Below are 23,933 nucleotides of genomic sequence, written 5' to 3' on the forward strand. Positions count from 1 at the left end.
GTCAACATTTTAGGTGCCTTACAGAAGTTGTGTGGGAAACAGGGGCAGAAATATCAATTATGTGCACTGTCCCAACCGTAACACTCTGCCACAGTTGTTCATCTTCAAACACACAATCCCGCTATTCTCAAGGCAATGTTCCAAGAGCCTCGGAAGGCCCCAGGTTTGCAGGAATGCCCTGAGGTTGACCCTAAGCTGGGCCCAGGAAGCAGCCCTAAGAACTCTTCTACGGGCACTAGGAGCCAGTCTGCTGAGTCTGGCACTGCAGACCCAGGAGAAACGTTGTCAGAACCCAGGACGGCTCCTTGAAGGACAGGGAACGTTCCTGGAGTCCCATGGGACAACAATCTAAAGAGCCCTCTCAGAGTTCATGACAGTCCCTTGGCCAGGGCCCACGATGTATCTACAGTGCTCTAAATTTCCCTCTCTATTGAAGCTCATTACAGTAAGATTTCTGGATAGAAAAGGAGGCCGTGCACAAGCCAGCATGCCAAAGCAAGGAAGAAACAGGTGATGACGATGCTGAGGGGTAACTATTAGTACCAGGGCACACAAATGATTAGATGGCAGGACAAGTGGTTTTGTCTGTAGACCATTCATTCACTCACATGTCCACCATGTGCCCGCTAGGAGACAGGCACTGTGCTGGGACCCAAAATGAAGAAGAGATGAAGAAAACGGGTGACAGCTATTTTCTCTAACCTTGGGAAATAGTTATTAAACTGTTTTTGAGGTGCTCACTTAGGAAACCAGTGCGAACCCAAATTTCTATTCAGACAGCCCCATTTATGATGTCACAGAAGGGGAGTAATGAATGTAAATGTACTTCAATCCTTGGTGGCTCTTGCACAGTCAGGACTTCATATTTCGATTTAGACTTTTCTTTTTTTTTCTTATTCTTTCTTGAGGCTTCATTTTGTTCAGGATTGCCACCTTGTGATGCTTTGGACTAGGAAAAAAACAAAGCAAAAATCATGGATTTTTAGGACACTGAATAGAGTGTTTAATTCCATGGATGTTTAATTCCATTTTCTACAATAAACTTTTCTTATACCTGTAATTTAAAAATAATTTTTTTTTTTTTTTTTTAAAGATTTTATTTTTTCCTTTTTCTCCCCAAAGCCCCCCGGTACATAGTTGTGTATTCTTCGTTGTGGGTTCTTCTAGTTGTGGCATGTGGGACGCTGCCTCAGCGTGGTCTGATGAGCAGTGCCATGTCCGCGCCCAGGATTCGAACTAACGAAACACTGGGCCGCCTGCAGCGGAGCGCGCGAACTTAACCACTCGGCCACAGGGCCAGCCCCTTAAAAATAATTTTTAAAAGGATTCTGAGAAAATAAAGCAAAATCTATTAACTCAGAGTGTTAAACGCACATTAGAAAAACTGGTTCCGATGGCAACTTAGCAGCCACAGCACAGAACCAGCCAGCAGCTTGCTGTGCAGCCAGCGCCCAGATGCTGGCAGGGTCTCAGAGCTGGCGGTCTCCACATGACTCGAAAGGGGTCTCACTACCACCTCCTGTGTTCCTCAAATGCATGCATAAAGCTGTGGGAAACAGGAACGCAGGCCTGACTTCACTGTAATTGTCACCAGCACACTCTCCCTCAATCAATGCAGAGTAAAGACACAGCTCCCATTTGTGTGGAATGGACTATGACACTATGGATATCAAAAAGGATCCTCACACTCAAAAAGATAGGCAACAACTGCAGTAGACAAATACGACCATATTTCAACCTAAAATAACCTATCAGTACACAATGCAAATCAAAGACAAAAAAAGGTTCTTCAAGAAACAAATCTAGGGATCGATAAGAATGACAGCTTAAATAATTTGAACTGAAAGACAAAAATGGATTTTGAAATGCTATCTTATAATAAGTAAATTGCAATTAACCAAGAATCAGTAACATATGCAAGATGATCACAAAATGTGGAATTCAGTATTTCGCTAAACGTACCCTTGTAGGTAAGAGCAACGTAAATTCAACAGGTAAAAGACGGGGGGGAGGGGTGATTTAAATAATGTTATAAACCAATGTTATCTCAATTAAAAAAAAGACATGAAAAAAAAAAGACGGGGGGGGGGGAAATGCAGCACTTTACACAGCAGAGCATAAGCTTTCCCAGCATCTCTCCTTTAAAGAACTCCAAGTGGCCCACAGAAGTCTTAAGACCACAGGGCTACAATGTATGTCCTCATTCACGTATGAAAGCCGCTCCTTGTGTTCTGAGGTCCTGTTCTTTTTTCAAGGTGCAAGTACAACCAACTCAGATTAGTGACTACAGTACAGAATGAAACACTTTCAGTTAGGATTTCAGAAAAAATAAAAAGGTTATATGGTGGTAGAGAAGATCAACATAAAGTGTGATGAGTACCTTTCTGGTATGATGGACAACGTGTTTCTCTTTGTAGGAAGGATCCGAAGGTAAAACTTCAGAAGATGACCCACTAAGATTTTTAGGGTCCGCTGACGAAGCAACCATCTTTAGATTTATCATGGAAGTAACATTCTTAGGGGCTGGTGATGGTTCTGTAGATAATGTCTGCCGAACAACATAACCCATCGGTGTCCAAGATAACTCTGCTCAAAGACAACCAAAAGTGTTGAACAATCTCAACAGTTAAATAGAAATTCCTCAAAAAATTCCAAACATGCATCACATGAGGTAATTACTTAGAGCATAATTAAATTTAGGCTATTGTTCAAAACATTCTCTTGGAAACTACAATATTCACTAAATCTGCTTTTCTTCTTAGGACATGCATGCTGAATTAACTTCTAAGGGTAATTGATTTTCCAGAAAACTAGTCTTTTAACTTTGGGGTGCAGGTGGGCAGACAAACAATAGTTTTAGTTGAAAAACAACAATCCACAATTACATCCGTGGCATACACACAGAATTAATGAGCTCAAGATCAAATTTTAGCCCTACTGACCTTGATGTGTCCCTTTGACATGAGAAGTCAGAGGTCAATAGACTGCAGCTACCACATAACTGGTAAAGCATTCTTTTCAGAACACAGCCTTAAGCACAGCAGCACTACTCCTTAGATGCCCGAGAAACTCTATGTACAGACAAAAGGAAAGGACGTCTGCCAGGACCCGGGCAGGTCATGTCAGCAGCCTGTAGCTATCCCACAGGGTCAGGTGCACCGTCCTTGTCACCAGAGCTGCACATCCTTAGCGCCGTCTCTACACTGACGATCTTTACTGAGCCACGTATAGGCCAAACATGGGAACACACGAGAAAACACACTCTGAATGTATTTGGAATAATTTTGTAAAAATGTCTTTCGTTAGGACAAGCTACTTATAAAAATTTCAAAAGCAGAATCTACTGAACTCTCTCTGAATATATTACTTCTGGGCCAGGCCAAGACACATCAGCAGTTCTCAAAGTGGGCTATGAGGCTCCCAGGACCGTTTCTGGGGTCCTCAGGGTCAAAACTGTGCTCCTGATAGAAGGAACGCGCCATCTGCCTTGCCCACTCTCAGGCTCCTGAGCGTACAGTGGGGTTTTCCAGAGGCTGTGTGACGCAGGACAGTGAAACAGCCAAATGCTGAGGCAAACCTTTAAGAGTTGCAAAAAAGTGAAACAAGACTGCCCCCCTTGCTATAGATTTTTAATTTTGGAAAATAGTTATTTTTCATGAAAATATGCTATGTTAACATGTAATGGATTTATTATTGTCACTTTTTTTTTTTAAAAAGATTTTTTTCCTTTTCCTCCCGAAAGCCCCTCGGTACATAGTTGTATACTCTTCGTTGTGGGTCCTTCTAGTTGTGGCATGTGGGACACTGCCTCAGTGTGGTTTGATGAGCAGTGCCATGTCCACGCCCAGGATTCGAACCAACGAAACACTGGGCCGCCTGCAGCGGAGCGTGCGAACTTAACCACTCGGCCACAGGGCCAGCCCCTATTATTGTTACTTTTAAGCAAATTAGTATTTTTCAAATTTCTTAGTTTTAATTTCAAATATTGATAGCTATAATGCAAATAAACAGCTCTTTGGGGCTTGTTTCTTTTGGTGAGGAAGAATGTCCCTGAGCTAACATCTACGGTAATCTTCCTCTATTTTATATGTGGGACACAGCCACAGCATGGCTTGATGAGCGGTGTCTAGGTGCGTGCCAGGGATCCAAACCTGCAAACCCTGGACCACCGAAGTGGAGTGTGTAAACTTAACCACTGTGCCACCAGGCCAGCCCCAATCTCTGGGGCTTTTTAAAGAGTACTGGGGTCCTGACACCAAAACCTCTGAGGACTTCTGGTACAGGCACTACTGAAGGCAGTCCATCAAAGCTCTTGCTTAGTCGGACAGGCCATCTCATTTAGCCCCTCTGCTCCTCTCTTACACCCCGTGCTCACAGGTGGGATGGCGTTTATGGTTAGTGTATCAACAACCCATCAGCTGTCTTAAGGCAGGCTTCAAGACAGAAACATTTCAGTTGCACTGGACAGAAAATGAACATGGGAAATAGATGACTGATTTTTAAACTAAGATTTGGTAGCCACGCTTACCTCTTGTACATGAAGATGGACTGGCGGCAGCATCAATTACAGACTTAGTCAGATTAGTATTCGTCACCACTATTTCACCCTAAAAAGCAAACCAGTTATGTTCTTACTACTTCAAATTGACAGTAATCATTTAATTTTTAAATATAGTTTCCCTTGCCATCCTTAAAACCTGCAAAACATATACTAATCAAACTTCCAAATGTGTAAGTACATAACATGAGAAGTTACCTTACTCCCTTCTGCCCAATCTCACTCTCTAGAGGAAAAACCACCCACTGTCTATAGCTTGGCAAGCATCCCCCCACTTCTTTGCCTACAAGACAAACATCTGTGGATCGGTCTCATACAGATTCCAATAATGCAATCACGCCACACATAGCATGCAACTTGTAAAAGATCAATCTATCAGGCAACATTCGTGTCAGCACAGGTGTGCCTACACCATTCTTACAGCTGCACTGCCTCCTGAGTGAGTGTGAAAGCCCTTGTTCACCATGCCCACACACCACAGTTCCAAAAAATCCATCCAAAGGTCCACAAAGGTAATAAACATCAGCATCATAAGGTGTGTGCCCTTTCAAAGGCACAGAAAGGTGCCAGATGCATGGAGCACAAGGCATGGAACAGCACTGGGGGCCGTGGGGACATCAGGAGAGACCTCAAAGTGACCAGCAGCACCCACGGTAAAAGAAAACTGAAAACTTCTAATTTGAATGGATTTAACATAAACTCTAAAGCTCATTTGCTTCTTAAATTTACTCACTTTGCCATTTCATTTGAGCCCAGTAATAAAAAATAAAACTATTTAAACACAGCCCATTCTTTTTGTAAATATACCCATGCTCACCAAGGCCAATGAAACATTAGAAATGGCTTACTATTCAGGAACAGTTAAGTCAATGATAGATACCAATGGCAAAGATTCAATGTAACAGTTACGTTTTCAAAAAATATTTAATGACATGGAAAAAATGCCAAAAAAGCTTTTAAAAACTTAAACACAAGCCCTTAGATATGCATAATTCCAAACTGAGGGAAATCCCCCTCAATTCCAACAATGTATCAATACAAAAAAAGATTAACCAGGGGCCGGCCCGGTGGCGCAGTGGCTGAGTTCACGCGCTCCGATCCGGCAGCACAGGGCTCAGTGGTTTGGAGCCGGAGAGCGGACCTACACCACCACTTACCAAGCCATGCTGTGGCAGGCGCCCCATATATGAAAAAACTGGAGGGAGATGGGCACAGACGTTAGTTCAGGGCTAACCTTCCTCAAAAAAACAAAAAAAGATTGCTAATAAGCATGGTTTTCTCTTTGTTGTACAATTTCAGACAACTACGTTTTCTTTTCTTTCCTTAATATTTTTCGGATGTTTCAAGACACTACTGATATAATTAGGAAAAAAGGTTTCTTTTAGACAGAAAATTTAAAAAAAGAAACTCCACACAATTCAAGAGTGTGAACGTACATTAAGGCAACATGTATGTAAGTCTCCCGCCACGGCACAACAGGCCTGACTTCGTGTCCACATACGACGACACAGTTTAACAGGGGGCCACATCAAGTGTGTCAGTCACACCCCAACCTGCCCTGGCTCCCACTTCGGTGCAGCACTCAGGGGCTGGGAATTATCCAGTGACCACCTGTGATGAAGACATGGAGCCCAGCCGGGGACCAGAAGGGTCACACATCTGCCAAATGAAACCGTGATTCTTCCGGATCAGTCAGCCTCACTCGTCACAGCCATGGAACAGGAAAACACTGTGGCGGAACTGTAGAAGGGTCCATGCACGGGGATGGCGTACCTGCACGAGGAGCCCTGCCACTGGGCCTTCCGGCCACAGCGTCCAGGCACCCAAAAGTGCTAGGACAGAAAACGGAAATCCTTCAAGAGGCAGGCAGATGGTGAGCTCTGTTCTCTTCACTGGCTCCTTCTCCTTGCCTTCCCATCCTCACTTTAGCAGAAATTTGTCAGAAGCCATTTTAGGGACTACTAATCTGATTACATTTTTTCCTGAAAAGCTCAAATCAACCTGAGAGGAAAATGCCTAAATCTGATGGACTAAACTTTGACCAAATACTGAATATAGCATAATTTTAAAATTATTAAACAGCAAACGATGTATTTACTGCAATTACTTTTTGCTGAATTTGCTATATCATTAACAAGTGAGAGGTGCAGATAAAAAGCCTGAAAAAACAGGAAGTTACACTATGCAGTTTTAAATATTACTATTTGATAAAAATAGTATTTTCTCTGTATTGGAAAAAGTGTTGTCAGAACGCAATGCTAGATGTGAGATGTTCACAACGGGCTAAGCAGCTGGACTCAGACAGAATCTTCTCCCCAAGGCACTATAGTACCTTCTAGTTACTGGATAAAAAGATGATCCTTTAGGACACTAGCTGTACTAGGTGCTGCAGCCTCGCTGTGAACAGTTCAGACAACACAGGAGGTCCTGTAAGTGCAGAGAGGACTCTCCCGCACCAAGACATCAGGTGTCATGCCTAAAGCGATGCCCGTGAAAGGGCATATGCCGACGAGGAAGGAAGAAGAGAAAGGACACGGAGAGGAGGAAGCTGCACTCACCTCTGATACCACTGGAGTGGGCTTCCCCCCTTCTCTTAGCAGAGAAACACTGGCTGAGGCGGAGCGCAAAGGCCCCCAAGTGGGCTGCTTTTGTGTCTGCGACATCTCACGGTTCTCTGGACTCGGCAGTTCAGGAAAATCCAACCTGGTAAATTCAAACTCAGCTTTGGAGGCAGATCCACTGTCTTCAACGATTCTGGATTTCCTGTCTGTCTGTTTATGACACCCGTCTGTATTTACAGAATTAAAAGTAGGGGTGAAAATTTAGAGTGTGCTGACCTGTACTCACACTTAAATTGCAGAGCAGAAAGTCCACTGCTATTGATGCAACAACACGCTATTGTCCAAACAGCCCAGCTTTGCTAGTGTTGTCAACCTGCTGCGTAACAGTGGAAAACATAAATGACCACAAGTACCAATTGCCCTGGTTGGGCCATCAAGCAGAAAAACCAAAGCACATGCAAATTTTATGAGTAATTCTAAAGCTGATAAAATAGTTACCTTAACCTGATTGTGTAGCTGGGTATCTTAATATATATTTTAGAGTTTTGTAAATTTAAAGGTACTCCAACAAATTTCCTTTAAGTAATAAATTTTCCATATTTTAGAAGAATTTTGGAGGAAATCAAGTAGAATTAAACTTATAGACTCTTTCCCATCTTTCTCCTTCAAATGCAAACGAATAAGAAGTAGGTTACAACGCCATAAAGCCTCTGCATTTGAGTCTAAGTCCAGAGTTATTACAGTTAGCTGTTCGACCTTCCTTTCACATTTCTATGTACCAGATGGTTTATGGGTGAAGTCAATGCAAAGAGGAAACTTTATAGACCAAGTAACATAAATTATCCATGTTAGTGAATTTAGAGACCACTCTCAGTAAGTACACTATTACAAGGTTTTAAGTCATTACATAAATAGGTGATGTCTGTGATCAAACCGTGCTAGTAAATAAATTATTTCAAAAACGACACCACCAGGCAGACTCACTAACTGTCAACCACAGACTGAATGAGTTTCCAAGCCCAGAGCAGACACGTCTTCTGAGTAACTATCTGCCCCAGCTTTGGTCTTGTTTAGGGCGAGATTCACGCCACAGTCAGACAACCTCACCTCTAAGAAGTATCCCAACAGAATATCACAGAAGCAACTTCAGGAATGAACATGGTCAACTACAGTACCAGGGACCTTACACAAGTTCTTGTGTAAAACAAGTTAGCAACGCGTTGAGGGCCCATCACAGAGCCCACAGGCAGCAGGTCCCTTCCGGGAGGAAAGGCCTCCAGGATCCCACGGGAAGGCTGACAGTGTCAGCTCTGCATGATGAACGAGCCCACAGAGACAACTGTACAGAGCGGTGACACTTCTGGGGTGGACAGGGCAGACTGACACAACACTACAGAGTCTGTTATCTTTACCTGATTTCAAAGCGGTGGCAGCATGAGTGGACACCTGATGTGGACCTTTAACTGATTTTATATCAGATGACATAGTTCCCTCCACCTTCTTACGGTCAAACTTTTGCTCATCATACGATTTTTTCTGCAGGAAAGATAAAAAAGTAATACATATTGAGAAAACTACCACTATAAAAAAGATTTAAAATTGAAAATTCATTAGTATTCACAATTTGACCATTTTAAAAAGGTTAGACCAAATCAATGAACACAAAAAAGATAAGCAGTGCTTATACATCATGCAAGAACTGACCAGTCCTGTGCATTCTAAACACTAAAGCGACCAACCAAACCACAGCATTTGCTAACCTTAAGCGGAGCTTTTGTGTCTTGTGGAAGAGGGCACACGTGCTCCTTCCGTGGCCTCATGGTCTGAAAACCTTGGTAACAACCGGGCTGGTGGTAATCATACTGGGAGCCAGGCACTGGGCAGACACTCCGTGCAGACTCCAGGGTGTAAGGAGGATAGGAATACGGGTGAAGAGCCATCTCGGAAGATAAATACTGAGGGGCAAAAGTTGATGCTCCAAAGGCCATATCTTCAGTATAGAATTTCTGCCTAAATAAAAAGTGTAAATTTTAGTCACAGATTTCATACCACATACCAAGGAGCTTAATATTTTGTAATAAATAAATTAAAGCTTTTTATTATTTTTGAGTTCATTCATTTTCACATTGAAATATCTCTAATTAAAAGCCAATAGGGGTCGGTCCGGTGGCACAGCAGTTAAGTTCTCACGTTCCCCTTCTGGGCAGCCTGGGGTTCGCCGGTTCAGATCCCGGGTGCAGACATGGCACAACTTGGCAAGCCATGCTGTGGTAGGCGTCCCACATATAAAGTAGAGGAAGATGGGCATGGATGTGAGCTCAGGGCCAGTCTTCCTCAGCGAAAAGAGGAGGACTGGCAGCAGTTAGCTCAGGGCCGATCTTCCTCAAGAAAAAAAAAAGCCAATAAAACCTCTGAGTATTTCTCTCTCAACCTGCAAAGAAAGATGCTGACCTAGTTCTACTTTTTCATTACTAAGCCAGAACATCCACAATAGGACTGGATCACAGTGAGCATCAGGCGAACCTGAAGATGCCCCAACAGCTTTCCACTCTCACGCTGTCCAATACGTGGGGAAGCCTCTCTCAGCCACCCTGGTCAAAAGGGCCATGCAGACCATTCCTTCTGCAGAGGGGGCTCTGTAAAAGCCCAAATCCAACCTCCACCCCAACAATCTGCAGGGCCGCCGTCCCAGGGCCTCTGGGACCTGCAGACGGCCTACCCAGCCCTTTCCTTGCTCCAAGCCCACTGCCACATCCTGTGCTCTGCTGACTCACAGGGCCAGAGCTGCAACAGGGATGCTGTGCAAATGGTGGCCCAGGAACTGCACACGCTGCTGACAAGAGGAACACCATATGTTAACACTGCTATTGCCTCCATTTGCTCAAGCTGCTAGGCTAAACCAAAATATAATTTAACAATGACTTTTTTAGCAAATTTAGTATATGGCCAGAGGTTTCAACCATTTTACGATGAAAGCTGATACAATGACAAATGCTAAGCAGCGGAGTTAAAACACAAATCTTTCATTTGTGTACATAAAATACAATCTTTTCATGCCCACAAATAAGCACCAGCAGATGTTTCTGCGCATTTCCAGTGCGGAAAATTTTCTTGTAGCAAATCAATGAAATCCCAAAGTGAGCTGGTCCACTGAAAGACAGGGAAATCCAAAGCCAATGACGAGACCTCCTATATGATCTACCAACCGTTCAGCTGTCGGGAGATCCAGGCAGAGGCCCCACTGACTAGAAGTCATACTTCTCCTCTGCTGCAGGTAGGAGCCTGCGCCGAAGGAGACAGGGAGCCGTCTACAGGCCTGACTGCTAACACTCATGGGCATGCTCGCTGCTCGCTGCTCTCGCTTCGAGGCCGCATATAATCCTAGACTGCCTGCCATCACTGTCTGTTAATTTGTAACATTTTACATTTATAAATTATGTTTATGTAAGTTTAGATCTGGTAAGAGCTTTTACTTTTAGGCAATTAGGAATAACAATGACATATTCCTAATGAAAAGGCAAACAAAACCCCCTTTATCAACCTTTTTCTGCCCCTCAGAACACCTGCCCTAGTGCTGCTCTTTGTAGAGAAAAGGAAGCTTCAAAGCTTCGTCCATTCCCTGTGAATCCCTGCTTTACTGTGTGATACTCAGAAAACTCAATGGGGGGCAGATGATGGTGAAGAACCTGTTCCTCACAAGAGAAGATGGGCAAGGAAGATGGGTTGACAGCAAAAAGCAGTAAAAAAAGATTATCCCAAGTCCAAAATATGGATAAATGAACAGACCAATGAAATCCAAGTAAAGAGAAAAGGGGGCAGGACCGAGTGGTGATTTTGGAGGCTGTTATCGTCCAGAAAACTTTCCTCCGTGAGTCCAGAGACCTTGGTTTGGGTCGCGGCTCTATCACAATCTAGTTGTCCACTTTGGACAAGTCATCTCGGTCCTTCTTCCTCTGGAAGAACTTCCTCTGGAGAGTTTCCTCTCCATCCAAGGCGAATATAATTATACGCAGAGAACAACACACAACACAAAATGTCACAGGGACGCCCCACAGCATCTATAGGGGATTCAAATGGCTTGTCTGTAAAGTTCCAGTTGCCATGAACAGCAGATAGCTCTCAAGCACAGTAACACACCTCCTTCGTGCCCAGCACCTCGTCCTGCCCCTCCCTGTGATATCAGCAGCTCACCTCCTAAAGCTAACCTCCCTGGGGTACCTGTGCCGTATCCACTGCTCTCGCTGCTCCACCTCCCCTTGCCCCATCCCTACCAAAGGCCCCTGAGTCTATGGGGACCTCCTTCCTGCCCAGATCAGCCACCTCTTCTGCATGGCGTCTGCAGAGTTCGCCCCTTCTGTCACATCACTTGGAAAGCTCCGCTGGCCTGCATATGCAACCCCTGCCCTCTCCCTGCTCTCACCACCTTCCAAAGGCTCCTCCAGGCCACGGCCTCCTCTGCACTCTCCCTATCTCACCTGTCAGACTCGTTCTGAGTGCAAACCTCTCGTTGTCCTCCTCAAGACTTCACATATGCACTTGCAATCGAGCACTTTCACCACCTCCAGGCCTCTATCTCCACTTAATAGTTCGCTTTTCCCCCATCTGGCACACATAAGTCCAAAATGGAACATCTGGCCCCCAAACCAGCCCCACTTCCCACCTGTGTTCTCATGAATGATGCCACAATTCTTCCCAGGTATTCAGCTGGACACCACGATAGCATCTTTCCCACTGAGACCCATACGGACAACCAAGGAGCCTTCCTGCAGCTGGTCTCCACATATTTTGTTCTCTATTTCGAAGGCCAGGAAGCCAGTCAAAGCCTTCAAGCCCCTCTCCCTTAAAGGTGAACCAGCGTCACTAGCGTGATGATCATGACCCCACTCAAAACACCACCAAAAGCTCCCATTTCCTACCCAGCAAACCTAACTTTTCAGCTGTACCAATAGGCTTTCAATAGGCTAACAGCTTCCCTCCAGCAAGTGCACCTTCCTTACTCCTCTACTGTCTCCCTTCCATCAGGCCAAGCCCTGTCGGGGATCCAGCCACTCCTCCACCCACACAGACCTGCGCCACATTGTGTTAGGACTGCTAGTTCTCACAGCTGAGAGGTTTTAACAGCATCCATTGGTGCACTGTGACATTTCACAATATATTGCAAGATGCTGAAAATACTCAGCAAACTCTTGCCAACGGCAATAGTTGCTTTGGGGAATAAGACTGAACTCAGGTCAGAAGAAATGAATGCTAATTCTGGTTCTGCACCACCTATCTGAGTGACTTTGAACAAACATTTCCAGCCTCAGTTCCTCATGTGTAAAAATAACATTACACCTCCCTGCCAACCTAATGGACTGTGGCATGAAAGAAATGAACGTATACAATAATACTCAAACAAAATGAACACATCCTCATGCATGTGTTGCAAAGGATTTGTCACAAAGCATGTACTATGACAATCAACAAAGTCATTGTCCAGGGACATCACTGGGAACAGAGAACTTATTTTGTTGGCATAGCTTGTATTTGTTCATTACACCAGTAAATACACTTTCAAAACACGGCCAATTCTCTATGTCAGAATACTTCTATTAATACTTGTCTAAAAGATGAATTTGGAGGAGACTGGTACATTTTCTTCTATCTCCATCAGTTCAAGCCTATATACAACTGACAAAAAGAGGAACACAGCTCGTGAGAATAGCCTTTCAATCCCCCTTAGCATCTAGTGCTTTCCATATAGTAGCCTTTCAATGATCAACTGCAGGTGAATAAATGAAGTCCTCTGGCGTGCACTGTTGGAGGTACTGCAGGTCCACAGAGGCTGGAAAAGGCTGCCTCCTCCTTTAGGGGAAGAGGAGGGAAGGGGACACACAGAAGGAGGGAGCTAGAGTGGAAGGAGCAGGGAAGAGGAGCTACATTTGTTATGGAAAATGCTACTCCTATTTTTCATGGCGGCAAGAGGGCTCCATTTCAACAAAATCTGACTACAGCAATGCAATTCTTAACTTACATTAGGACTCACTAGCCGATAGGTTCTCAACGGTGTAAAGTCGCACCATTTCATCCCTACTTCTAAGGCTCTTGTCCCTTCTAACCTTGCCCCTCTGTTTCATGCCTCCTTTATCCTTAATTGTTTTCTTGTCAGACAGGAATACTGTCGCCAATCTTTTCCTTGTTTATAAACAGTTTTAAAAAATCAAAGCTAAAAAAGGATCAAGAGTTAAGAAACGTAATTTTTACAGTCACATCCTTGAGGCTCTGCTTAGTAGTCTCCATCCATATTACTGCCAGAATATTGCTTTAGCTATAGCAACGTGTTCCACCTTTACTTTGGGTAACTGGAATCCCACCCAGTAGACAGCTCAGAGTCCTTGTCACTGAGTGAGGTGTATTCTGTGTTTTATTACGTGAACCACCCAAGGTTGGGAACCACCTAAATGAGACCCATGCCAAGCTCCCTGTTACAAAAGATGAAATTACAGTGGGAGACTTGGGTATGCTTACCAAAGACCTCCAGCATATACAGGCAAGACTTCAACTTCTGTCAAAAAATACAACTTTCAATAATCTCTAAATACACCAGACAACTCAATGATTTTCTTATTCTTTCCAATTTTCATTCTTTTGAATACAGTTCTAGGCTTTATATGAAGTATAAACTATTTTCAATCACACCACACAGGCATAAGAAAAATGAAACAAGTTTGACCCACATCAAAGAAACATCAATAATGACAAGAATTCTTACACAGCGTAAAGGTGATTCATGCCTTAAAAATAAATCCACAAGTAATCTACACAACTGTGTAAAAGGTTTAACATTTATTTTTCTAAATTCAACTAATAATGGAAACCATTTTGCAATTACCTAGAGAATGAATTTTGAGAAAAAAAAAATTTAAAGGACAACAAAAACCTTCTTTCAACTCAAATTCAGAAAAATTTATAATCAAAACTTGTAGAATCCATCTCCACAGGAAATAGGGTGAAAGCAAACCCAGCCATTTCCAAATTATTATCCACACACAGTGGCAGCTGTGGCCGCCAGCCCCACTCCTTCCCGGAGCAAGACTGTACATGCCACACCCTAAGACCCAAGGGCATGTTTGCTTATTGGGCTGTCCTTTGCCCCACTTCCTCCCCACACCCTTCTTACCATTCCAGCTCCTGTTAGATCCTACATAGTTTTAAACCGTATCCACAAATGAACCCGGAAACTGTATTTCCTACTAATAAACTCAACGCAGTCTCCGTACTTTCCTTGCCCAAAATAACTGCAAGATTTCGGAGAAAGAAAAGGTTTCGGAGAAAGAAAAGGAGAGCTGAAGCTCCAGTTTTGGTCCATGACACAGTTAAGTTGTGCTACTGGCTCAGACTCTTCTTGACTGAGGAGCATCTTCTCTAATCGCTCTGAGAACTTTAATGTGCTGGCTGCAGCACATTTCAAAGTCTAATCACCACTGAAGCCAAGAAACAAAGTCCCCAGGTAGGGCGGGACACGTGGACGGATACATACTCAGGCACTGGTAGCTCCTGAACGCACGGATAGTACGTGGCTGCACAGCTGGGGAACACGCGTGCTTCTGAAGACTCTGACCATGCCACGCTGAGCCCAGCAAATTTGGGGACAAACGGTTTGACATCTGCGGACAACTTGATGCCCTGAGGGAAAAAAGCGGGTTGTGGATACACACATTCTGAGATTGACCAAATGTAAACAAACAAAAAACCTAGAGTCGCTCCCTTCTAGCAGCTTCAGAAAGGCTAATCACGGTGCTGTTGTTCAAACGCTTCGCCTCATAAAGACAAGAACCTGTTTGCTGACAGTCTCTCCCCCAGTGAATTTTGTTTTACTAGGAAAAGCGGTCTACCAAATTTTGGAAGTGAGAAATAAGGAGGACTAGTTACAGTGGAAGTAAATTCCCAGCCAGAAGACAGTCGGGAGCACAGCGGAGAGCGCTCCCTTGCGTTGACTCGGAACACGGGCATGTCACCTCTCGGGCAGCGGTTCGGGATAACTGGGACCCGCGGAGCTGCCGGAAGTCAATACACAGAGACACCCGCGCAAGGCTCAGCGGGGGCGCTCACCGCACACTGCGGAAGTCTGTTTCCACTCGATTTCTCGAAAAACTTACAGAACGTTTGCTTTTCACTCACTGACCCACTAAGAATCTTGTTGAAAGCAAAAGCTAGCTTTGCCGGAAAATAATTCTATCGCCAGGAGCTCTTGGAACTTTAACTTAAAATTGTGTTTTTGTGTTCCTGTTTCCTTTAGATCCGTGCTAAGAGATTTGCTCCCACTGGCCGTCTCACACGCGCGGCAGTTAATTCACGTGGACGCCCGTTTACGCGCTCGCCAGGGCTCCTCCGCGGGGGACCGAGCCCGTCCGGCGGACCCGCCGCCTCACAGCACCGCAACGAGCGACTTCAGACAAGCCTCCCGTCCCGTGACAGCGGCGACCGGCCCGGCGGAGAGCCCCCCGCAGCCTGGGGACCGGAGCGGCCCCCTCGACCGCGGCCTCCGCCGCCCGTTTAACCGCGGGGGGTGGGCGCGCCGGGGCCAGTCCGCGCCGCCCGCCCCCGCCTGCGCCCGCGCCCCGTGCCGCCCCCCACCACTCCGGGCTCCGGTCCTCACCTCGCCCGCCGGCTCCCGCGGCCCCTCCGAGGCCATGGCAGCGGCTCGGACGAAGCCCAGCCCGGGAGGCCAGCAGCCCCGGTCGGCTGGCGGCGCAGACGCGCGGAGCGCCGCCTCCCCGCACCTCCCCCCCGGGTTTTCCGCCTTCGGAGCGGACGCCAGGAAGTGCGTCACACACCCGCGCCCCGGCCCGCCCCGCTTCCGGCCGGAAGTGCGCGCAGCGGCCGCTCTGGGCCCACGTGGGCGGGGGGTGGGGGCGCCGGTGTGCTGAGCGCGGGTTCTCCGGGACTGTCGGGAAGGGCGGCACGCTGGCCTGGACGAAAGCCCGTGCGCACGGTGGCGGGCACCTGGAGCCGGGGCGGGGCTGGGGCGGCTTGGCGACGTGGAGGACTGCGTACCCTCTGGTCCTGCGACCTGGCAAGCCAGCCAGACAGGGAGCGCTCAGCTTGCGGGAACGCGAAGCCCAGGAAACCTTCAGCGCTGCGCGGTCCTCTCAGCGGACAGCTGGACAGCATGTGCCGGGAAAGGGAGATGGACAGTGGTGGGGCTTCGCGCTGCAGGGAAGCAGCGCACAGGGCAGGAGGCGTGGTAACGGCAGGGTGAGAAGGCACAGGGACGCGAGCACTCTGAGTAGGGGAGGGGCGGCGGCGACGATCCTCTGGCTGGTGGGTCTGCGGGAAGGTGCGGGCAGTGTAGGCTGTTTGACCCACGGGGCTAATTGTAGGTTTCCTCGGTCTCTTGCCGGGAGACTTGGTTAGAGTGACTACCAGGTATTTCAAACGGAATGCAGGCAGCTCCAGTTATCCAAGTTTCCTTCTGTGCGGGTCGCACAGGTCGATTAAACACACCTCGAAGCACCCACCTCCAGGGTGGGGAGAGGCCTGGAGTCTGGCAGTAATCAATGCTGAAGATTGAGGGGGGACGTCACCCCTCCCTCTCAACACTCTCCGGTGTACCCTAAAGGATGACGTTTACTTAACAATTCAGGCACCTTTCTGTGGGCTTGCTAACCCTAGACCTCTAGCTGATGGGTCCCCGGGGCAGGGATAAGTTCTAGGCCGCTGCTCATCCCCTTAAGTATTTATCCCCTTAAGTATTTATCGTGCTCAGTATGTGTAAAGGCATCCCTTTCTAAAGAGAGGGGCATACAAAGGACCACCAGACCGAGGCGCTGGCGGGTGCTTATGTTTACTGGCAGCTCATTTAAAAGGTTTCTCCAGCATAGCAATGAGGATAAATTGCCTGTGTTTGCATTAACTCTAAAATATTTCCCCAGCAGCTAAAAAGGCTATTTAACAGACAAAATATACATGGCATGAAGGGTGCTTTACAGTGCTTTTGGACTTCTAAAAATGCTGTGATGTTTTATAAGAAACATTATCCCCACTTGGTTCATGGAGAAAAGGAGAAACAGGGTTAAGTGGTTTCTTCCAAGGCCCTAGATGTGGCAGTTTTTAGATAAGTGGAAGCAGCCCAGAGAGTATTAAGTTCAGCTTTCATTCAAGTGGAGATTCTAGACAATTCTCTAGGAACTAGACTAACAACAGAGCTATAAAATCAACTTTGGTTCTATTAAACTTATCCCTGGTTCTTAGTTTCTTCATAAGTGAATTTAAATGGTACCCTCATCACACCAAGCTATTTTAAACCCAATTAATAACATTTCTTTACCGTAAGTTTCCTTCTGAGTAAAACTGTAAAACTGAAACCAACCAACAACCTCAGCAGTCACAAATTATCCTTAATAAACCTCAATAACTTCAAACAGGGATAAATGCAACATACAAACTTTATTTAAACAGAAGTAACAGGTAAAGTCAAACAGGCACTTACATTAAGAGAAACACCGACCAGAAGAAATTTAAACACCTTACAGTAACCTACTTGCAGTTGCATTTAACTGAGCTCTGTTGCTGTGAAGAATACAGCTCATGCACAGGTATGGATGAACAATTTGTACATTTTTCAAGTATTCACTGAATACTACCTTATATACACATATACATTAAATTTGAAAAAGATTTAATTGACAATGCCCAGATATACTTCATTTTTGTTGATCTTTTGGAAGAGGTCGTCTAAAGAGAAGAATATGTGGTTCTGTGGAAAGAAAATATTTTATATCATTTTAAAGTATGTTAATTTTCATTCATTCAACAAAGATTTCTCAATTGGACCAAAATAAAATAAAATAAATCTATGGTCAATGTTACTTATTGAGGTGTTTGAAATGAATATTGCTTCAAAGTCACTGTCAACAGTGAACAAAAGAAAGCAACCTAAGGATGAAACTATGCCCCCAGTGCTTTAAGTTTTATTCACCTGGAGAAAAGAGATGCTAAGTAGAGAGGCTACTTTGGGGAGAATGGTTTCTACCTTTAGAACCTCAATTCCAGTGAAAAGCAAAGAGAAGGGTAACTGTGGAGAAAAGACACCTAACATCTCATTCCAAAACCACCAGCTTATAAAAATGCAGGTCCCAGAGGTCCACCCCCATAGTTTCTGTTTCAGCAGGTTGGGGCCAGGAACCTACAGTTAAGTTCCTCAAGTTGCTTTTGTGTTATCTAGAGAAAGACCTCTTGAACTCTAATACAATTACTGACCCAATCCCAAGGAAGTTAGGAGTTTTCTGCTGCTGCTACTTTTTTCAACAAGAGCAGAAAGCAAAATAGCTTTAGTTCCACCTAGTTTGGCTTCTACAGTTCTCATTTTGTTCTAAGCATTATAAATCCTCTAAGTTAGATGTAATGATAACCCAGAAGTAGAATTTAAGCCCACAAAGTTTAGTCTAGTTTACTATTTAGTACCTGGTAAAACTCTCTGGTAAATACCACCTAACAGCATAAGCACTCATAAAGCATAACAGTAGCACATTTGAGTTCACTCACATGTCATCTCATTTAAACTTAACGTGGTAGATACCAATTATCCTTCAATAGAAAGCCAAAGGAAAAGACAAACCACTTCAAATTGCATCAATTTCTACACATAGAACTTAAGAACACTTAAGTTGTCTTAAAATAAATTTATAGTTTTCAAAGAGGGGACACCAGAATTCTAAATATACTTATGGTAAAATACTTAAGATACTATGAACAATGATACATTTTAAACTTCAACAAAATAGCCTATATTTTGACTTGCTATTTTTGCAGGTAGAATAATGCACTATTTTCAGTTTTGGTATTTTATTTACTATAAAATTGGAACCGAACCCTCTCTAAAGAAAGGAATCAGACATTCAAAGATAGTCAACCTTATCAGTTACTTTGAGATTTTATTCAATGTCAGTACTACTAAAACTCTTCAACAACCACAACCACTACTATTGAATTCAGTTGACCGTACCTGGCTCATGAATCATGTAATGAACCCAGCCTAGACTCTGTTGGACACCAAGTCTCCTCCACTCCTCTTCAGACATCAGATGGGTTTTGGGTACTTGTTTGGAAAGTTCTCTGGGTAACATGACATGCCTGTTAAAAGAGTGAAATATTAGTGCTCTATGTAAATATGCCTTTCCTAAAATTATAATCACTTTACATATGCATCTTTAGGATACTTAAAATTGACAGTTTTTGTCCTCAAAACAAAGTTCTTTAAAGCAACTCCGTTACATTACCATTGGTGTCAGTCTTGAAGACTATCCTCTATACCTTTACTTCTGATTTTTGATGGCCTATGTTCAAATTAGAGAAGAATATGAAGTCCAAAAGCAGAAGGCCTTTTACTTAGGATTAACTTTTTTCCCCTAGCAGAGGCTCCTTGCTATTTGTCTCAATCTTCTTCAGGAATAGAACCCCAAAAATGAATTGGGGCACATGGAATCTAAATCACAGCCTCCCCTGCAGCTCCCTCTGGTCACAGGACTAAATCCTGACCAATAGGACATAAACAAAAATATGCAACTTAAAGAAAGTATACTCAAAAGAACACGCCCAACTCTTCTTTTTTTCTCCTTTCTGTTGGTTACGAGGCAGACTAACGTGATCAGGGAGACAGAGAAGCCATCTAAGACCACAGACACAATTATTAAATTCAGATGGGCTCTGACTGTAGAGCTGTCATCCCAAGCCCATGTAGCCTTTTTCAGGAGGGGGCAAAAACCCAATCTGTTACAATTAATTTGGGCTTCCTATTACTCAACATACATTTGTAGTAGATACAAGTCCTTGTGTACTCCAGAAGTTGCTTTATACTTTGTTTAAAAATAAAAGCAAACACTAATTGCACATATACATGTACCTGCAACCTTACACACAGACTTTCAGCTTTCCAGTAAGTTACTGACCTATCTCTAACACTTTATCCAGATTTTTAGGAAGGCATGCAATATTCTTCAATGTCAAACCATCAAAAATATGTACAATTGCAGGTTTGTGAAATTCCTGAAATCTGCACCCTCCGCTTCTTAAAAAAAATCATCTTTATAAAATCACAATTCCCAGCCCCATTTTCATCGTTATCAGTAGCAGTAATAGTTTACGCAGAGTCCTCCATAACCAGCAACTGAATTTTGTGACCAGTATAGTATCGACCTCTGAGTCTCTCCGGGGAGTGGGGGAGAATGGTGTAATCTGCTCACACTTCCTGGCACACAGGAAAACTGCACCCATAACTCATTGTAAGCACTAAGCTGTCATCAACTTAGGTTCTAGTCAGTGGCTGGTTAGTTAAGTACTAATTCGCAGGACAAAAGTGACCCTTAGAACAACATTTACTATGTCACTAGATTGCCAGGAGGCCACCACGTCAAATTATGCTTACTATCATAGCTGGCAAAAATCATTTGAACCAATTCTTGAAGTCCATTCACGAAGGAACCTCAGCATAAGCAAAAGGAATAGGAAATTAAGTTTCTACAAAAGAGAAATCAAAGATGTAGATAATGCCTACTGGCAAAAACAAATACTAATTTTTGCCATTTACAGTGCACGCCGCACCACTATATACGAACCACCCTAGAGTCACCGCCGGCGGGGTCTGTCGCTTACGAGCGCCTCTGGACATCAACCGCTGTCCTGCTTGACGGCGGGGGGCTTGGGCAGGAAAGACCAGCTCTACCCAAGACTGGATTCCAACATGCGACTTCAGACATGACGGGATTCCCGTCCACACACCGCCACACTCAAGCCACCCAGTCCCGCAGGCTGCAGCTCCCACGGCGCAGGCGGCACGGCCAGGGCTTATCAACGACGCCGTCAGGGCGTCTCAGTCCGCCTGGAGCCAGACGCGCTTCCGAGCGGCCCTCCAGTCTGGAGAGCCGTGACGTCCACTGCGTCCGATACGCGGTGCCCCCAGCCGGGCTCGGGGTCGAAACCACATGACTGCACATCACCCCGATGTGACCGGCCTAGGACCGTGCAGTGCGCAGTGACCACACACAAGAAGATGGACTGCACGTCTACCCACAGCCAGAAAAGCACGGCGCTTCTCCGGCCAGGAACATGACAACCAGGCAGATAACACTAACTTACTACTAATCTTTACTTTTTCTCCTGCGAACGTGGGCCTTCAAGGTACCAGGGGACGAAAGCAAACCGGGCAGGCCGCCCGCCGTCACGTCCTCGCCCCACCAGCCTCCTGGAGGCCGGACCCCAGGGCCGGGCAGCAAACCGGCGCCGCGGCCGCCCCCCCCGGACGCCACGCCCCCGCCGCCCCCGCGCTCCCCAGCTCAGCGGCCTCGGCTCGCCCCGCCGCTCGGCGTCACGTGACGTCGGCACCCAGACCACCCCCCCGACCCCATGCCAGGGGTCCGCGGCCAACACACCCCGGCGGGGAAGGACCCGGGCCGCGACCCGCCTCACCGGACACCGCGCCACACCACCCCGCCCGTCGGGCCCTCCGGCACCCCAGCTCCCCCGACGGCCGCCGCAGCACGGGAGCGCTCCCGCCCCGCCCGCCGAGGACCCGGCCCCGGCCGCCCTGTCCCCGTCCCCCGAGACAAAGGGCGGCGGCGGCGGCGGCGGCCGGCGCTCCCCGACCCCCGGCCTGTGACCCCGGCCCAGCGCGCCGAGCCCTCGGCCCCAGGCGCCGGCCGGCCGCTCACCGGTACTCGTAGTGTTCGTCGAAGTACTTGTCCGAGTAGTAGATCTGTTTGTGGGCCATCCTGCGGGCGGGGCGCGGCGCGGCGCGGCGCGGGACACGGGGCGCGAAAAGCGGGGCAGCAGGCCGCACGTCGACGTCCGGCCAAGGCAACGGCTCGACTGCGACAAACCGACCGCAGGCCCAACGAGTGCCGTTTGAATCCGACATCCCGCCGCTGATTGGACGGCGGCGCCGACCAATCACCTTCCGCGCACACTGCGGGGCGGCCGGGGCCGGCTTCCAGCCTATCGTCGCCGCCCCTCCCCGGCGTTCGCTCCCAAGGTCAGCCAATCAGAGGCCTGTTGCGAGGTTGCCCGAGGGAAGAAATGGATGATTGGCACGGCGTGGAGGCGGGGAGCCTCCTGAGGGGAAGGGGCGTGGCCAGGGAGGAGCGGAGGGAGGAGCGGAGCCAGGATCCTGAGGGCCTCAGGGAGCGTGCGCGGGGCTTTAGAACTTTCCAGTTCGGCGGAGCCGTTGGGGCGGTAGACCTGCGGGAGGGGCGAGGTATCGCGGGGTCTGGCCCCTTGCCGAACAGTCGCCTTTGCGCAGGCGCAGCTTCCCCGGCCCAGGGTCTGTGGAGCTTGAGGGAAGCTGGCCTGCCGCCCCAAACCGGGGAAAGTGGGTGAGGCGAGTGTGAGGGCCGGCCGCAGGGAAGCTTCCAGAAGGCGGGCCCGAAGGTCGTGCCCGGGACCCCCGTAGTGGGTGTCCCCCGTGCGTCTGCTCCCAGTTGCGGCCCAGCGCGGAGGCGAGGGGCTCTGGTGTGTGCGGGCGCGGTGACGGGCAGAGGGGCTCCCAGACGGCCCTGCGCGCTCGGTGTTGCCGCAGTGACCCGGGCCGAGAGCACGTGCGCGCAGGCGCGGTGCGGGCGGGCGCGCGGGCCGGGCCGGGGTGGCCGCGGTGACCGCTGAAGGTGACTTTTGGCGGTGCCGCGTTCCCCGACGAGCCCGCCTCTTAGCGCGTACGCCGGCGCTGCGCCCAGGCTGCCCCCGGACGGCTCGCTGTCTGCCCTCCGCGCCCTAGCCCGTCAGCGGCAGCGCGGGCGCTACACAGGATGAGCGCTCGGTGACAGTTTTTAAGTGATCGGTTGTAGTGTGTCTGTAGGGGCGCTCCCCAGTGCCCTCGGACAGCCATGTGTCCTTAGGAGCAGGAACCACCCGGGGCTCCGCATCCTGGATCTTAGCTTGCCTCCGAGAACGTCCCTCTGCGGGGGACGCGGGGCCCTTCTGCGTGAGCTGCCGTCTGGGAAGGCGGCTCTACCAGGGACAGCCCCTCCTGCCCGGCACGCAGCGCCCGGCCGCCGGGACACCCCTGTCCCCGAGTCCCGGCCACCTGTGCGCCTCCCCCGCCGCCCGCCCCGCTCCTGTCCGGTCCCGCCGCCCGCCCAGCTCCTCTCCCGTCCCCCCACCCCACGCCCCACGCCCCACGCCCCGCTCCTGGCCCGTCCCCCGCCTCCCGCCCCGGTCTTGTCCGGTCTGCACCCGCCCCGCTCCTGGCCCGTCCCCCCGCTGGGCGCGCGGGCAGACGGCCGGCCGGAATGGTAAGCCATGATGATGTGCTGCGAGCTGAAGACGTGAACGGGCAGTTAGGGAGCTGGGAAAGGAATCCCTCATCACTTTTCTGGCAAAACTGGGAAAGAAAAGCTTCCCAGGAGACGTATTTTCAAAGGCGTTTTGTGGAAGGTTTCAAACAGAAAAGTAGAGCAGCGTCATTGATGCGGGGTCGGTGAGCCGAGGAGTCGAAAGAAAGATTTCTTAGATTCTCAAGATCTGGCAGTAGTGCTCTTTCATTTAGAGAATAGAATAGCATGGGGACAGGACCCACGGGAAGTCAGAGCTGCTGCTGCTGCCCCCACTGGCATGGGGACAGGACCCACGGGCAGGCAGAGCCGCTGCTGCTGCCCCCACTGGCATGGGGACAGGACCCATGGGCAGGCAGAGCTGGTACGTGGGGACAGGACCCACGGGCAGTCAGAGCTCCTGCTGCTGCCACTGCTGCCCCCGCTGGCATGGGGACAGGACCCATGGGCAGGCAGAGCCGCTGCTGCTGCCCCAAGTTGAGGGTTAGGGCTAATTTTATAAGGCATGGGTAT

The 23,933-nt window shown here is 47.8% G+C and overlaps 2 protein-coding genes across 4 annotated transcripts in view; both read right to left on the reverse strand.

Moving 5' to 3' along the window:
• SECISBP2 (SECIS binding protein 2) overlaps positions 1–15,945 on the reverse strand; it is a 39,580-nt gene extending 23,635 nt beyond the window's left edge. For all 3 annotated transcript variants that reach the window (XR_011531370.1, XM_070589823.1, XM_070589822.1), the window contains exons 1-8: positions 15,758–15,945; positions 14,639–14,784; positions 8,880–9,129; positions 8,532–8,655; positions 7,117–7,346; positions 4,529–4,607; positions 2,381–2,586; positions 827–949 (exon numbers count right to left, since the gene is read on the reverse strand). Coding sequence is in view for 2 of the 3 variants with exons in the window: in XM_070589823.1 (XP_070445924.1) it covers positions 827–949; positions 2,381–2,586; positions 4,529–4,607; positions 7,117–7,346; positions 8,532–8,655; positions 8,880–9,129; positions 14,639–14,784; positions 15,758–15,793 (1,194 nt within the window). In the remaining variant the exon portion in view is untranslated. The remainder of the gene's footprint in view (positions 1–826; positions 950–2,380; positions 2,587–4,528; positions 4,608–7,116; positions 7,347–8,531; positions 8,656–8,879; positions 9,130–14,638; positions 14,785–15,757) is intronic.
• A 1,583-nt stretch (positions 15,946–17,528) lies between these two features.
• On the reverse strand, positions 17,529–22,662 carry CKS2 (CDC28 protein kinase regulatory subunit 2). Its single transcript, XM_070589824.1, has 3 exons — positions 21,807–22,662; positions 19,106–19,233; positions 17,529–17,857 (listed from the first exon to the last, which is right to left on the reverse strand). Exons 1-3 carry the CDS (start codon positions 22,010–22,012, stop codon positions 17,805–17,807), a joined length of 387 nt encoding a protein of 128 aa, XP_070445925.1. The 5' UTR covers positions 22,013–22,662; the 3' UTR covers positions 17,529–17,804.
• Positions 22,663–23,933: the final 1,271 nt, after the last annotated feature.

The sequence above is a fragment of the Equus przewalskii genome, chromosome 22 (assembly GCF_037783145.1).
Source record: "Equus przewalskii isolate Varuska chromosome 22, EquPr2, whole genome shotgun sequence".
Taxonomy (NCBI): Eukaryota; Metazoa; Chordata; class Mammalia; order Perissodactyla; family Equidae; genus Equus; species Equus przewalskii.